This window comes from Mesoplodon densirostris, chromosome 3 (genome assembly GCF_025265405.1).
Source record: "Mesoplodon densirostris isolate mMesDen1 chromosome 3, mMesDen1 primary haplotype, whole genome shotgun sequence".
Taxonomy (NCBI): Eukaryota; Metazoa; Chordata; class Mammalia; order Artiodactyla; family Ziphiidae; genus Mesoplodon; species Mesoplodon densirostris.
Genome location: NC_082663.1, coordinates 44186636 through 44204070, shown reverse-complemented (window position 1 = coordinate 44204070; position 17435 = coordinate 44186636). Strand labels below are relative to the sequence as shown.

Sequence of the window (17435 nt, the reverse complement as noted above, 5' to 3'; positions counted from 1 at the left end):
TTGGAAAATTAGGACAAGGAGAAATGGAAAAGGATAAAAATGGTGATGTTTTTCTTCTCTCAAATATTAGTTGTATGCTACATATGTTTTCATTAAAACAGGATAGGAGAAAAAGCAGACAAAAGCAGGGAGAATGAGACTGAACAGTAGTTTGGAGAAGCAGTCTTAACTGATATATTAAAATCCCACCATGTTCCAAAAGGGTTTCAAGGTGATCAGGTCTAGGTTTGGTTTTGATTTTGAGAATCACAGTTAAGATCAAGTCTCAAATATTTAATGAAGATAGGTGACATTTACCGTTTACCATGAATGTGTCTGGGACTAAGCTTCGTGCTTTTACACAGATTCTCATTTAGTGTGCCTAACAAGCTATAAAATGAATGGTCTCCAGTCTACAGAAGAGGAAATTGTGGCTCCGAGAAATTAAGCAACTTGCTCTATGTTATTCAACAAGCAGATAGCAGAGCAGGGACATGAAACAAAGTCTGGAACTCCAAAGTGTATTATGTTATAAAGATTCCATAGATCAGTGGTTACCAAACAAAAGAGGCATCAGAGTCACCAGGGATGCTTTTTAAATACAGGTTCCAGGGCCTCACCCAAATCTACTCAACCAGGATCTCCTGGAAAAGTACTGTTAATTATTGTAGTCTACCTTCTGGTAACATTACTCTATTCTCATCATTCTCTGTGTTCCTCCAAACCAGAGTGTCAGTACCTTTGACAGAAATGTCTTTGATTTCAGCAGTGATCCACAGTCTCATGAATCTTTTTCCACTGTTAATACTTATTTGAGTCTGAATAAAGACCTACATGTCTCAAACTGTATTTATATATGAAAGTGGAATTCTGATTCTTGACTTGCTTTTTCTACTATCCTCTTTTTCTTAAGGAAGCACAGCATTCAAAAGTTGCACTTTATAGATTAATTAAGACAGGTGACAATAGGCCAAATTAGGATGGCTGAATTCTCGGTTAAGGCTCTGGCTATAGCTTTATAAAACGGGTTTAAATAAAATAGAACTGGAACAGACTAAGATAATTAATCTTAGTTTCTCTTTAGCATGTACTCTGGACACTAAATTCTTAAGTCACTACAAAAAACAATGAACTTACCTCTCCAGAAACCAGAGCTATCACCTTCTTCAAACTTGTTATTTGAAAAACCTACAAAAAATGTAAAATTAAACTTGCACATTTCTGAAAACAACAATTACCTATACCTTTGTAGAAGAAAGAAAGAAAAAGAGAGAGAAAAAGAGAAACATAGAAACAAAGAAACACACTCTTTATAGGGACTTCTAGTTTTGATGCCCCTTTAAAACAGTATAAATCACATACAACTGTATATATAAACAGTGAATGAGAATTCATACACATTGTATGACAACTTCTTCCTTGTGTCAGTTTATTAAAATACCATCCAATCTTATATTACCTAAAATGTCATATATTTCTCTATATGTACATGGCTGTGTGTGTGTATATATATCACTATAACCACTATGTACTTTCTATTCAAAATATAAAAACTTTTTAAACTTTATAAATTAATTTGTAATCTCTTATCTGCTGGAGGACAATACAACTAAATTATAATCCAATATTCAATAATTTTCCCCTTCTCAATAACAAGGATATTCTGCCAACTTCTTTTTGTTTATAAAATTTAAAAGAAACAATCTTTCATCAAGCTCTGCTTTCAAATTTCTCATTTAATAAAAACTTGTGTCTCCAGATTTATGCATCTCTGGAGCATATAGATACATCTCTAAAATTCATTTTTAAAGCATCCATCAAAATATTTCATAAAATTAAAAAAATTTGAGCCTTAATAAAATGATCTTTACTGCAGAGATACTCAGGGAATAATGTAAGTTAAAACTAATGTCAATATGCAATGCCTATCAATTAGTATCTAACCTAAATAATAAAATACATTAAATTATGGCTTCGGTACTACAGAAACCAATCAGTTACTGTTTGACAGATGTTAAATTTATAGGCAGGGACTTCCCTGGTGGCACAGTGGTTAAGAATCCATCTGCCAATGCAGGGAACATGGGTTCGAGCCCTGGTCAGGGAAGATCCCACATGCCGCGGAGCAACTAAGCCTGTGTGCCACAACTACTGAACCTGCGCTCTAGAGCCCGCGAGCCACAACTACTGAGCCCACATGCCACAACTACTGAAGTCAGCACGCCTAGAGCCCGTGCTCCGCAATGAAGAGTAGTCCCCACTCGCTGCAAGAGAAAGCCTGCACAGCAATGAAGACCCAACACAGCCAAAAGTAAATAAATAAAAAGTATATTTTTAAAAAATCTATATGCAAAATGTCTACATATCAAGTCATTTAACATCTCAGGTTCAACAAATCTAATGTACCCTCCAGCATTAAACCTCTTGGAAATTTAATACCCAATTAGCATATAAAAAATAAGTACCCTTTGGCCTCAATATATGATTGGATGACACTTTTTCTTTGAACAGATATGTAATTTCAAAATAAAGATAATCCCTACAAAAAGACTATATATCACAAAACTTGGATTTTGAGTTATTTTATTCATTTAAATATTGGCAATCTTTGAAGTTGGTTCAGAAAAGGATTACGTTCTACTGCTCTCTACAATTGCCCCTTCCCCTCCATACACCTCTCCCAGAAAAGTCAAGTGCTGGGTCTCCAAAATGCTTGAGAAAGTCTTCCACCTACACACTACTGGTCTTGATCTTAAACTCTTACCTAAGTTCTACTTTACAGTTTTTAAAGTTTTTATGGAAAAAAATGTAATTTCAAAGGTTCTAGTGGTTCTTTGCTCAAGTAAAGATGGAGACTCAGATTCACCTTTGGAAGTATAAGATAGATCTCTTGCTTGTGGGAGCAGGGAAATCAAGTCATGAGTATAGTAGAAAAGAACTGGGGTTCACCTATGGGGTAAATCAATTTGAAGAGATGTTGCAGCAAGTAGCATGGCTATTAAAAAGAAAAAAAAAAAGCGAAATAGAGTAGCAGACACATCCAAAGCAGCATAAACTGCTGCTCTAAACTGTGACTAGAAAAGTGAAAGCACTCCCTTGTGATCTACATAAAGTCTTGGGAAAGGCACACATTTTCTATGTATATTAAAGGGAAACAGAATTCAAAGACTATAAAACTTGGGGTCACTTAAGTTTTGATTGTAAGATATCATAAGCAGGTTACCTCTGTTTCCAAAACTCCTTCCAACTCCAAAGCCACCCATTGTGGATGTATTCTCTCTTTTATTAGACTTGCCAGGATCTGAAAAAGTTCAGATAGAGTTAAAACTCTTCAACATACAAAATCAAGTGTGCCATCAATAACTAGGAATTAAATGAATCTGTGGGTTAAGGGAACTCCCAAGGACAGGGAGAGAGTAGTACAGGAACTTATAAAGATAAAATACACCTGCAACTTTTAAAAATAATTAAATTACACCAAAGTAAAAACAAATATACTATTGGTGAAATACAACTGTCTACTAGGTGTTATTTTACTAGAGACCTTTAATCAAGAAATTCAACTCTGATTTTCTATATACTGAAACCTCACCCTGATAGATATTTACATTATACCCCTATGTGAAAGTCATTGCTACTGAAAATTTTACACTGCTGTCCTGTAATTATTGTTACTTATTCATTTTTCTAGTACTTCAGTCGCTCTCAGTCTTTCCACTTTTTAAAATTAAAATTAGGAAGGGACTACATAATGAAGAAAAAACTGCTATGAATACCACTCCCCTTTACCTCCCACCCCTCCATAGTATTTCCTCATATCAGCCTTATTAGCTTTATCCCCCACTACATGGCTCTGAATACCCAACATTTTAATTCATAAAACAACTTCCCATACTCCACATTGTGAACTTCTAATATTTTCCACCTTCCTACATGCTGTTCCTTCAGCATGACATTCCCTGCTTTCCTATTTTTCCTAGCAAAATTCTTTTCACTCTTCAAAAGTCGGGTTCAAAAGCCACCTCTTCAGTGAAGTCCTCCTTCAGTCCTCCATCCATAGTCAATCCTTCAGTCACATTCCCACAGCATACTATGTGTATCTCTTTTTTAGCAATATTTCTTTCCGTGTGTTTCTCTACCACTAAATTAAGAATTCTGAGGGCAGAGCTGCTATGGCAAGCAGCACAGGTATTTAAAACAAAAACTTAGAACAGACATCCAAAACATCATAAACTGCCACTTCAAACTATCATTGGGATAACTATCATTATCTTGTGATCCTCCTAAACTGTCTTACCTCTATCTGAAATATCCTAGTGCAGAGGAGTTAAGGGATCTGTGAAACTCCTAATGCCAAATGCAAAATTGCATATATGCAACTATCAGTATTTTCATCAGATTCTAAAGAAGTGTGTGATTCAGGAAGTTAAGGCTTTTTAGGCCATACTTCACAGAAGATAAAAAGCTAATCAATATATATGTTAAGCAATTAAGAGTCAATTTCAAAACCATGTGACTAGATATGCAAGTTCTGAGAACAAATATCACAGAGATTGAAAATAGCTAAAATGTTAAATGGATCATTCAGGAAAGGGGTTTTACTCATGGGTCTTCTATGAATTTCTAGGATTATATGTAGTATTAAAGATAACTTTTTTTCTTTTTTCTTTTAATTTTATTGGAGTATAGATGATTTATAATGTATTAGTTTCAGGTGTACAGCAAAGTGATTCAGTTATACATACACATATGTTCATTCTTTTTCAGAATCTTTTCAAAGATAACTTTTTAAAGTATTAACATTTACAAAGAGTTTTGATCAGAAATTTAATGTATTTCAACCTACAACATATGGAATTAACAATTTATAGTAAAGTCTCTCTCAGTGATGGCTTTCTCGTTTAAAAAGGCTTTATTCAACAATGTTTAGAAGTCTTCATCAAAAAGTATTATAACCCATTCTAAATTAGGATTTTAGAATATATCTAAATATTAAATAGTTCCCTGAGTATAATATTAAGGTATTTATATTTCTAATCTTAGTAGTAGCAAACAAAACCCACACTTCAACCTCTTAGCACAACTACATGCTCCAAATCATCAACGACTCTTACTTAATATGCAGGCTTAAAAAACAAAATGTATATAGGCATATTTAACAAATAAATTATTTCCATTAGTAGCAGAAACATGTCAAAACATAAAAGTTCACATTTATGTTAACTGTATTTAAAAATATTAAATTTTCCAAATGGCAAATGAAATACACGCATCAACCTTTAGTTTCCAATGAATAAAAATATCTAGGATTGATGTTTTTCAAAAAATAATACTTAATAAATTCAAGAGTAAGTGTCATGTATATTTAAAACTGCCAATTAACCCTAGCTTATGGCATCCCATAAAAGAAATAAATTTATTTAAAAATCCATATGACCATTTAATGAGGTTCTAATAATAAATATTTTGTTGCACTATAATAAAACATAGTGCAGAATATTTTCAGTTTTTTTTTTTTTTTTTTTTTTTTTTTCTTTTTGCGGTATGCGGGCCTCTCACTGTTGTGGCCTCTCCCGTTGCGGAGCACAGGCTCCGGATGCGCAGGCCCAGCGGCCATGGCTCACGGGCCCAGCCGCTCCGCGGCACATGGGATCCTCCCAGATCGGGGCACGAACCCGTATCCCCTGCATCGGCAGGCGGACTCTCAACCACTGCGCCACCAGGGAGGCCCTATTTTCAGCATTTTAATATCAAATCTAAAAATGGACTGGAGGAAGGTATTCTGCTGGGTCATTATCTGTCAAATCTAGCGCTGGTTGTTCTAAAAGTAGCAACAAAAAATTCCAATTTTGGGAAAACAACCTCTTAATATTAATGAGCTAACAGACTGCTTTCCATACTGCCTTTTCTTGAGAAATATAAAACTTAAAGAGGTCCTTCACACCATAATCTTTGGAGCTTTTACAAACATTCCTCCCATGCCAATTGTTGGGAACAATAATCACCAACACCTGAAGAAGCTCTGGGAAGCAACTCTCTTTAACCAATCTACCTAATCAATTTAACTACTGCCTACTATCTTAAAAAAGTAAAGCAGCAAAAAAAAAACAGACATAAAAAAAAACTCATTATCCCAACAAAGTCTACTATACACTAAGTTATAAAAGATTTTACTTTGCACTAAACAGCCATAAAGGCCTCTATTCATTCCACTATTCAACTATTTAACAGACGATTAAGGAAAGATACTTACCCCTGTTTCCCAAACTCCTCCCAGAGGCAAATCTGCTTCTCATTAAGCGATCTCTTCGAGAAGATCCATCATCCATTTCTAAAGCAAATAACATTTGAAGCAAGTCAAAATAACAAAAAAAGTACCTTGGTGGTAAGCAAACTTTAAACCTTCTCAAAGTGCCATCCACATGGCAAAGGAAAAATTTTATATAGCACTAAAAAAGACGAAAAGCCTAGTAGAAAAATGGGCTATGAATAAGAATAGGTAGTTCTCCAAAAGAAAGAAAAAAAAAGTGTCTCTCACTCATAATTAAAGAAATTGGAAATCAAAAAAAGGATATAATTTTCTCAACCACAACTGACTGGAAAACAGTTTGCTAATACTGAGACTAGTCAAGGACATAGCAAAACAAGCACAAATCATATACAATATTTAAACTATAAACTGAATCAATCTTGATCCTGATTTTAAAAGAAAATACTTTTTGGAAGTATACTAGTATGATTTTCCCTGTGGATACACTCAGATGGTAACAGATACACACAAAGATGTTTTTATAAGCATTGTCAATAATAGCCAAAAATAATCAAAGGAGAATAGGTAAATTACAGTCATCCACAGAACACTGTGCACATTCACAGAACTAAAAACATTAAAGAAGTTGACATTCAACAATAGAATGTTCATAAAAACTGGCCACGTGGAAGGCCAAAATGCAAATTCAACAATTTCAAAAATCAATATCATATACACAAAATTCTCTAATTGCAATGCAATCAAATTGGAAGTTACCAAAAGAAAGACAAATATTGTATATTTTCACTTATATGTGAAATCTAAAAAATAAAACAAGCAAACAAATACACAACACAGAAAAGAGTAACAGATACAGAAAACAAATAGTGGTTTGCCAGATGGGAGAGGGGTGGGGGAAGGTACGAAATAGGTGAAGGGGATTAAGAGGTACGAACTACCAGTTATAAAATAAATAAATTACAGGGATGTAATGTATAGCACAGGGAATATAGTCAATGTCTTATACCAACTTTGTATGGTGTGTAACCCCCAAAAAATCAAATCACTGTTATATACCTGAAACTAATATGGTATTATAACTCAAGTATACGTCAATTTAAAAAAATTAGAAATTATTAAATACCAAAAAAACTTGATTAAAATCCTCTTACATTTGGAAATGTATTTCTAAAACACTTCTATATAACATAGCACAAAGAAAAAAATTACAATGGAACTTTAGAAATACTTAGAATTGTATGATAAAAATGACATATATCAGGACTTAAATTTTTATACAAAAAAAAGGAACTCAAAAAAAAAAAGAACTCAAAATTAATGAGCTAAACAGCCATCTCAACTAGTAGGAATGTTAGAAAAAATAAATCACACAGAAGTAAAGGAGGAAAAAAATGGTAAGAGCAGAAATTAATGAAATAGGAAACAAACATATAATAGCAGCTCAACAAAACCAAAACCTAGCTCTTTAGGAAACCAATAACCCACTTTAGGATGAGGGACACACATAGACTGAGAGTGAGGAGATGGAAAAAAGATATTTCATGCAAATGAAAATGACAAGAAAGTGGGGGTAGCAATACTCGTATCAGACAAAATCAACTTTAAAACAAAAGCCATAAAGAAAGCTAGAGAAGGACACTATATAATGATAAAAGGATCAATACAAGAAGAGGATATTACACTCGTTAACATATATACAGCCAATATAGGAGCACCTAAATACATAAAACAAATACTAACAGATATAAAGGGAGAAATGGATGGGAATATAATAATAGTAGGAGACTTTAACACCCCACTGACATCAATGGACAGATCTTCCAGACTGAAGATCAATAAGACAACAGAGATCCTAAATGACACAATAGAACAGTTAGACTTAATTGATATTTTCAGGACATTATGGTCAAAATATATACATACTACACATTCTTTCCAAGCACACATGGAACATTCTCTAGGTTAGATCCATACCAGGACACAAAACAAGCCTCAACATATTTTAGATGATAGAAATTATTTCAAGCATCTTTTCTGACTACAATGGCATGAAACTAGAAATCAACCATAGAAAGAGAAACAAGAAAAAAACGATTACAAGGAGACTAAACAACATGCTACAACAAAAACCAATGGGTCAACAATGAGATCAAAGAGGAAATTTTAAAAATACCTTGAGACAAATGACAACAAAAATACAAACACACAAAATCTAAGAGGGAAGTTTATTGTGATATAGGCCTTCCTCAAAAAACAAGAAAAACTCTCAAACAAGCAACCTAACCTACCATCTAAAAGAATTAGAAAAAGAAGAACAAACAAAAACTACAGTCACAAGAAGGAGAGAAATAATATAGATCAAAGAGGAAATAAATAAAACAGAGATTAAAAAAACAATAGAAAAAAATCAATAAAATCAAGATCTGGGGCCTCCCTGGTGGCGCAGTGGTTGAGAGTCCGCCTGCCGATGCAGGGGATACGGGTTCGTGCCCCGGTCTGGGAGGATCCCATATGCCGCGGAGCGGCTGGGCCCGTGAGCCATGGCCGCTGAGCCTGTGCATCCGGAGCCTGTGCTCCGCAACGGGAGAGGCCACAACAGTGAGAGGCCCGCGTACGGCAAAAAAAAAAAAAAAAAAAAAAATCAAGATCTGGTTTTTTTGAAATGATAAACAAAATCAATAAACCTCTGGCCAGGCTCACCAAAAAGAAGAGACAGAGGACCCAAAATAAACAAAGTAAGAAATGAAAGAGGATAAATACCAACTAACACTGCAGAAATACAAAAAAAACCATCAGAGAATACTATAGACAATTATATGCCAACAAATTGGACAACCTAGGAGAAATGGACAAGTTTCTAGAAACATACAGCCCACCAAAACTGAATCAAGACGAAACAGATAATTTGAACAGACTGATCACTAAAAGTGAAATAGAAACTGTAATTTAAAAACTCCCTGCAAACAAAAGTCCAGGACTGGATGGCTTCACTGGAGAATTCTAACAAGCATACAAAGAAGAACTAGTACCAATCTTTCTCGAACTCTTCCAAAAGACTGAGAAGAGGGAATACTCCCAAAGTGATTTTATGAAGCCACCATCACCCTGATACCAGACAAAGACACTACCAAAAAAGAAAATTACAGGCTAGTACCTTTGACAAATATAGATGCAAAAATTCTCAACAAAATATTAGCAAACCGAATCCAAACAACACATAAGAAGGATCATACACCATGATCAAGCTGGATTCATCCCAGGGTCACAAGAATGGTTCAACACATGCAAAATCAATGTGACACACCACATCAACAAAACAAGACAAAAACCACATGATCATCTCCATAGACTCAGAAAAAGCATTTGATAAAATTCAACATCCATTCATGATTAAAAAAACTCTTACCAAAGTGGGTATGGAGGGAACATATCTAAGCATAACAAAAGCAATTTATGACAAACCCACAGCCAACATAATACTCAACAGTGAAAAACAACACCTTCATGCTAAAATTTGGAACAAGACAAGTATGCCCACTCTCACCACTTCCATTCAACATAGTATTGAAAGTCCTAGCCACAGCAATCAGACAAGAAAAAGAAATAAAAGATATCCAAATTGGAAAGGAAGAGGTAACATTGTCATTATATGCAGATGACATAATATATAGAGAACACCCTAAAGACTCCACACAAAAACTACTAGAACTGATAAACAAATTCAGCAAAGTAGCAGGATACAAGATTAATATACACAAATCTGATGCATTTCTTTACACTAACAATGAAATATCAGAAAGGGAAAGTTTAAAAAAAATCCCTTTGCAAATCGCATCAAAAACTCCTAAAAGAGAACACAGGCAAAACATTAAATTTTTAATTTATGGGATTAATTTTCAAACAGCTCATACAAACAACTCAATAACAAAAAAACAAACAACCCAATCAAAAAATGAGCAGAAGACCTAAATAGACATTTCTCCAAAGGAGACATATACAGATGGCCAATAGGCACATGAAAAGATGCTCAACATTGCTAATTATCAGAGAAATGCAAATCAAAACTATAATGAGGCATCACCTCACATGGGTCAGAATGGCCATCATTTAGAAGTTTACAAATAATAAATGCTGGAGAGGGTGTGGAGAAAAGGGAACTCTCCTACGCTGCTGGTGGGAATGTAAATTGGTGCAGCCATTCTGGAAAACAGTATGGAGGTTCCTTAAAAAACTAAAAATAAAGTTACCATATGATCCAGCAATCTCACTCCTGGGCATATATCTGGAGAAAACTCTAATTCAAAAAGATACATACACCCCAATGTTCATAGCAGCACTATTTACAATAGCCAAGACTTGGAAGCAACCTAAATGTCCATCAACAGATGAATGGATAAAGAAGATGTGGTATATATGTACAATGGAATACTGCTCAGTCATAAAAAAGACTGAAATAATGCCATCTGCAGCAACATGGATGGACCCAGAGATTATCATACTAAGTGAAGTCAGAAAAAGAAAGACAAATATCATATGATATCCCTTATATGTGAAATCTTAAAAAAATGATACAACTGGGGCTTCCCTGGTGGCGCAGTGGTTGAGAGTACGTGTGACGATGCAGGAGACGCAGGTTCGTGCCCTGGTCCAGGAAGATCCCACATGCTGTGGAGCGGCTGGGTCCGTGAGCCATGGCTGCTCGTCCTGCGCGTCTGGAGACTGTGCTCCGCAACTGGAGAGGCCACACAGTGAGAGGCCCGCGTACCGCAAAAAAGAAAAAAAAAAAAAAAGATACAAATGAACTTATTTACAAAACAGAAACAGACTCACAGACATAAAAACAAACTTATGGTTACCAAAGGGAAAAGGGGAGGGAGGGATAAATTAGGAGTTTGGGATTAGCAGATACAAACTACTATATATAAAATAGACAACAAGGTCCTAGTGTATAACACAGGGAACTATATTCAATATCTTGTAATAAACTATAATGGAAAAGAATCTGAAAAGATGTATGTATATATATGTATAACTGAATCACTTTGCTGTATACCAGAAACTAACACAACATTGTAAGTCAACTATACTTCAATTTAAAAAAAAAACTTTTTTAAAGAAACCAATAAAGACTTGCCAGAGTGACAAATCACTAGAAGTCTGATGGAGGCAGGGGGAAGGGAAAGAAAGAAAAGACATAACTGAACAGTCTTTGGAACTTTTTAAAAAAGGAAATAACCTCAAAAACAGCAGGAGGTACTGTTAAATGGATATAAGGTTTCAATTATGTAAGATAAAAATTTTCTAGAGTTCTGCTGAACACTGTTTGTAGTTAACAGTAGTACTGTACACTTAAAAGTTTAAGAGAATAACTCTCATGTTATATGCTTTTTACCACAATAAAAAAAATTACCATGAACAACTTCATACTACCAAATTTAAAACTTAAACATAAAAGTTCCAAGAAAATTAACTCATCAAAACAGACTCAAGAAGCAATAAAAACAAATGAAATTGTCCTACAGAAACTGAACCAGTACTTAAATCTCTGCATCACACCTAAATGTAGTTTCACAGGTGAATTCTACCAAACGCTCAAAGAACAAATCATTCCAATGTCATACATGTCCATCAGAAAATAGAAAGAGGAATTATTCCCCAACTCATTCCACAAGGCCATCGTAATTTTGATATGACAAGACAGAAGAAAATTATAAACCTCTCTTACCCATAAGTAGATACAAAATCTCAAAAACACATATTAGCAAATCAAGCCCAACAGTAACTGAAGAGATAAAACACTATGACCAAGTTGGGTTTATTCCAATATGCAAGGGTATTTTAACATCAGAACAGCTAAAAAGGTAATTAGCAACCTTAACAGATTAGAAAAGAAAAAGCTATCTCCACAGATTAAAGTAAATAATACAATTCAACACCATTCATGACTGAAAACATATACTTAGCAAACAAGAAAAAAAAGAGATGTTCATGGCAGCTTTGTTCATAACAATAAAAAAGGAAAACAACTCAAATGTGCACCAAGAAATGAATTAAAATATGTGATATAGTCACACAACAGAGTTCTACATACACTGTGTTCTATATTATATAGTATTATATATATGGTAGATTCACACAGCAGAGTATAATTATAAATGAACTACAACAATTGGCAACACAGATAAACCTTAGAAAGAATACTGAGTGAAAAATCCAAATTGCGGAACAAAAACTATGGTACAGCACCATTTTTTAAAACTTGAAGAAGCAAACTTAAATATAGTGTTTGGGGAGACATACATATGTGATAAAGCTTTTTTTTGAAAAGGAAGGGAAAGAAACAATGCAGGATGGGGACTGGACAACAGAATAGGAAAATAATACATAAACAATATAACAATATTAGTAGTGTTCTTAAAAATGGGTGGTAGTTCAAAACATTTATGAAGCTTTATAATTTGCAAATGTGACATTTTTAATATAGTAGGTATTTCTTTTTATGAAAAGGTCTTCAATAAAGGTTCTATCAATAAAATAAAGTCACAAGGTAACAATTATTCTTTGAATTCTTACTCTCACTAGTTGCCACATATTAGACAGGGTAAAAAAAAACTTCCAAAAATAAAAAATGCTAAAAGACATTTAAGTCACTTATCCCTCTTCTGTACATTCCTCCTCTAACTATATTCTGGCATCACAATTCATACTAGTTTCCTTCTCTCTTGATGAGGCTAAACATTTCATCAAGTAACCTAAAGGCTTCTGAGTTCCAGGTAGTAGTAAATAGGTAAAGCTAAGATGCTCTCAGATGACGGAAAGCTCAAAGCCAACTTAAGAAGATCTATTCAAAAATCTAGCCGCTCCAACATTCAAGGGACTCCTCATGAGGGAAGTACCAATTTCAGCATCACAGTAAGAAGTAGCTTTGCTTTTGGTAAAGAGGAAAGGGAAGGGGACATTACAAGGACAAAAACATTCCAGGCGAGGACACAGCCAGAAAAATTAACAATTTTCCAAACACTAGTTTCTAATGTTTGCCAGGCTCTCCCCAAATATACAAGATGAGAATAGTTATGCCTTAGCTGGCTCAAATTTTAAAGCTATGCTGTATAATACAGTAGTGCCTAGCCACATGTGACTATTTAACTTCAAAATTAATTAAAATTAAATAGAGTCAAAAATTCAGTTACTCGGTTGCACGAGTCATGTTGTCATGTTTCAAGTTCTCAACAATCAAATATAACTTGTAGTTCAACAGCCAAATGCAGTACAACTAGAGAATATCTGCATCATTGCAGAAAGTCCTAATGAACAAGTCCTAATGAACAGCACTGGTCTAAGACTGGTAGTTCCCAAGCTGTATCACTAAGACATAAATGGAAAAAGGAATAAAGTACTCACTCATTCTCTATAGTGAATCAACATATAAAGCAAATGTTGCAATGGTACTCAAATACATAAGAAAGTAACTTGTGTATAAGAAATGGCAAGCCCTTAGAGTCAGCAGAAATGTTTTAGGCTCAAGAAACAGACTAACATACCTTTCAATCAACTAAAGTTTCTGTATACTCTTCCCAAGATTTCCTGTCTCTGTTGGAAATCAGAATAGTACTTACTCCTGACAGAGGGATTGTGCCTTGAAGGGAGACACAGGAGGGCTTCTAGGGTTCTCCTATAATGCATTGTTTCTTGATCTGGGTGCTGGTTACAAGGGAGTGTTCAGCTTGTAAAACTCCAGTGACCTGTACATTTATGATATGTATATTACTCAATTAAAAATACTGAATCTGTGTGTACACTATGCTTCAATTAAAAAAAATTATTTAGTTAAGAAGAACCTGGCCTGGCCTAGACACTTCTGTGGACAAATTCTACTAAACTTATAAAAAGCAGGTAATTTCCATGTTCCAGAGCTTATTTTTCTTTTAAATGAAAAGCCTGAAAACAGAATCAAATGAGAACAACTTAAGAAAACTACAGGCCAATCTTTTTTTTTTTTTTTTTTTTGCAGTACGCGGACCTCTCACTGTTGTGGCCTCTCCTGTTGTGGAGCACAGGCTCTGGATGCACAGGCTCAGCGGCCATGGCTCACAGGCTTAGCCGCTCCACGGCATGTGGGATCTTCCCAGACCGGGGCATGAACCCGTGTCCCCTGCATCAGCAGGAGGACTCTCAACCACTGCGCCACCAGGGAAGCCCCAGGCCAATCTTATATAATTCAAAAAGTGCTAAATAAAACACCTACTTTCATCCAATACTGCCATAAAATAACTATATTTATCCAAGGAATGAATTTATCCTAGAAACTTATTCTAGGAACACAAAGTTAGTTGAAGTTAAAAAAAAAATCCAATTGATATAACCACTATGGAGAACAGTATGGAGATGCCTTAAAAAACTAAAAATAGGGCCTCCCTGGTGGCGCAGTGGTTGAGAGTCCGCCTGCTGATGCAGGGGATACGGGTTCATGCCCCGGTCTGGGAGGATCCCATATGCCGCGGAGCGGCTGGGCCCGTGAGCCATGGCCGCTGGGCCTGCGCATCCGGAGCCTGTGCTCCGCAACGGGAGAGGCCACAACAGTGAGAGGCCCGCATACCGCAAAAAGAAAAAAAAAAAAAAAAAAAAAACTAAAAATAGAACTACCATATGACCCAACAATTCCAACACTGGGCATATACCCAGAGAGAACCATAATTCAAAAAGACGTATGCACCCTAATGTTCACTGCAGCACTATCTGCAACAGCCAGGACGTGGAAGCAACCTAAATGTCCATCAACAGAGGAATGGATAAAGAAGATGTGGTACATATATATAATGGAATATTACTCAGCCATAAAAAGGAATGAAACGGGGTCATCTGTACAGACACGGATGGACCTAGAGACTGTCACACAGAGTGAAGTAAGTCAGAAAGAGAAAAACAAATATCGTATATTAACACATATATTTGGAATCTAAAAAAAATTGGTATAGACAATCTTATTTACAAAGCAGAAACAGAGACACAGATGTAGAGAACGAACATATAGATACCAAGGGGGAAAGGGGGAGATGGGATGAACTGGGAGATTGGAATTGACATATATACACTATTGATACTATGTATAAAATAGATAACGAGGGCTTCCCTGGTGGCGCAGTGGTTGAGAGTCTGCCTGCCGATGCAGGGGACACGGGTTCGTGCCCCGGTCCGGGAAGATCCCACATGCCACGGAGCGGCTGGGCCCGTGAGCCATGGCCACTGAGCCTGCACGTCCGGAGCCTGTGCTCTGCAACAGGAGAGGTCTCAACAGTGAGAGGCCCGCGTACCCCAAAAAAAAAAAAAAAAAAAAAAGATAACTAATGAGAACCTACTATGTAGCACAGGGAACTCTACTCAATGCTCTGTGGTGACCTAAATGAGAAGAAAATCCAAAAAAGAGGGGATATATGTATACGTATAGCTGATTCACTATGCTGTACAATGTAAACTAACACAATATTGTAAAGCAACTATACTCCAATAAATAAATAAAATCTTAATAAATTTAAAAAATAAAATAGAAAATCCATTTACACTAACATATTTAAAGAAGAAAAACAACAGAAATCAGTAATTCCAAAAAAAAAAGCACTGGCTAACTTTCAACTGCCATTCCTGAACAAAACTAACAGTCAAGCAGAAAGGAAAGAAAATTCCTTGGCATTACTGAAAAAAAAATTAACAGAAGCCTAAAGCAAACATTACACTTTAATTATAAAAAATGTGGCGCATTCCCACTGAAATGAGGAAAAGCCTAAATGCTTGTTACTTCTACTACTATTCAATGAGTGGTAGATTTGTCCAGTGCTTCAAGACAAAAAAAAAGAACAAAATTGTATGAGATGAAATCTGCATCACACATCATGAGGGAAGAGACAGAATGCTTAACAGATGGTGCCGGGAAAACTGGGTTACCATATGCAGATAAAATGATCTCTATTTCACACCATATTCAAAAGGATGGATTCAACTGTACACTTAAACATTGTTAAGATGAGAGAACTTATTCAACTTGATAAAGTATAGCTAAAAAAACCCTACAGCTAACATCATACTTAATAATGAGAAACTCAAAAGTTTTCCCACTAAGATCAGGTATAAAGCAAGGATGTGCCCTCTCATCACTCCTTTTCAGAAATTCTATCTGAAAAGTATACATATTGAGAAGGAAGACATATGACATAAAACTGTCTTTTTTCACAAATGACATGATCATCAATGTAGAGAACCCAAAAGAACTGGAAAAAAAACCTCCTGGTATTAACATGCAATTTCAGCAAGGTTGGAGGATACAAGGTTATTACACAAAAATTAACTGCATTCCTACATACCAGCAATGAACAAGTAGAATTTGAAATTAAAAACACATTACCATTTACATTAACTCCCCAAAAAATGAAACTGTTGGGTATAAACCTAACAAAATATGTAGATCTATATGTGGGAAACTATAAAACTCTGGTTAATGAAATCAAAGAAAAACTAAATAAACTGAGAGAGAATTCCACATTCATGGATAGGAAGACTCCATATTGTCAAGATGTCAGTTCTTTCCAACTTGATCTGTAAGTTCAATATCAATCAAAATTGCAGCAAGTTATATATTTTGTGGATATCAACAACTGATTTTAAAGTTTATATGGAAAGACAAAAGACCCAGAATAGCCAACACAATATTGAAGGAGAACAAAGTTGGAAGTCTGACACTACCCAACTTCAAGACTTACTATAAAGCTATGGTAACCAGGCCAGTGTGGTATTAGCAAAATAACAGACGAACAGATCAATGGAACAGAACAGAGAGCCTAGAAATAGACCCATATTAATATAGTCAACTGATCTTTGACAAAAGAGCAAAGGCAATAAAATGGAGCAAAGAAAATCTTTTCAACAAATGGTGCTGGAACAACTGGACATCCACGTGATATAAAAACAAAAAAAGAATCTAGAGCAGACCTTACACCCTTCACAAAAATTAACTAAAAATGGATCATAGACTTAAATGTAAATGCAAAACTATAGAACTCCTAGAATGTAACAGGAGAAAATCTAGATGACCTTGAGAATGGCAATGGCTTTTTAGATACAACACCAAAGGCATAATCCATGCAAGAAATAATTGATAATCTGGACTTCACTAAAATTAAAAACTTCTCTGTGA

The 17435-nt window shown here is 35.2% G+C and overlaps 1 protein-coding gene across 3 annotated transcripts in view; it reads right to left on the bottom strand.

Moving 5' to 3' along the window:
• Nucleotides 1-17435, bottom strand: part of DDX4 (DEAD-box helicase 4) — a 68466-nt gene that overhangs the window by 34774 nt on the left and 16257 nt on the right. For all 3 annotated transcript variants that reach the window (XM_060092898.1, XM_060092900.1, XM_060092899.1), the window contains exons 3-5: nt 6233-6310; nt 3203-3280; nt 1117-1167 (exon numbers count right to left, since the gene is read on the bottom strand). In XM_060092898.1, the coding sequence (XP_059948881.1) occupies nt 1117-1167; nt 3203-3280; nt 6233-6310 (207 nt within the window). The remainder of the gene's footprint in view (nt 1-1116; nt 1168-3202; nt 3281-6232; nt 6311-17435) is intronic.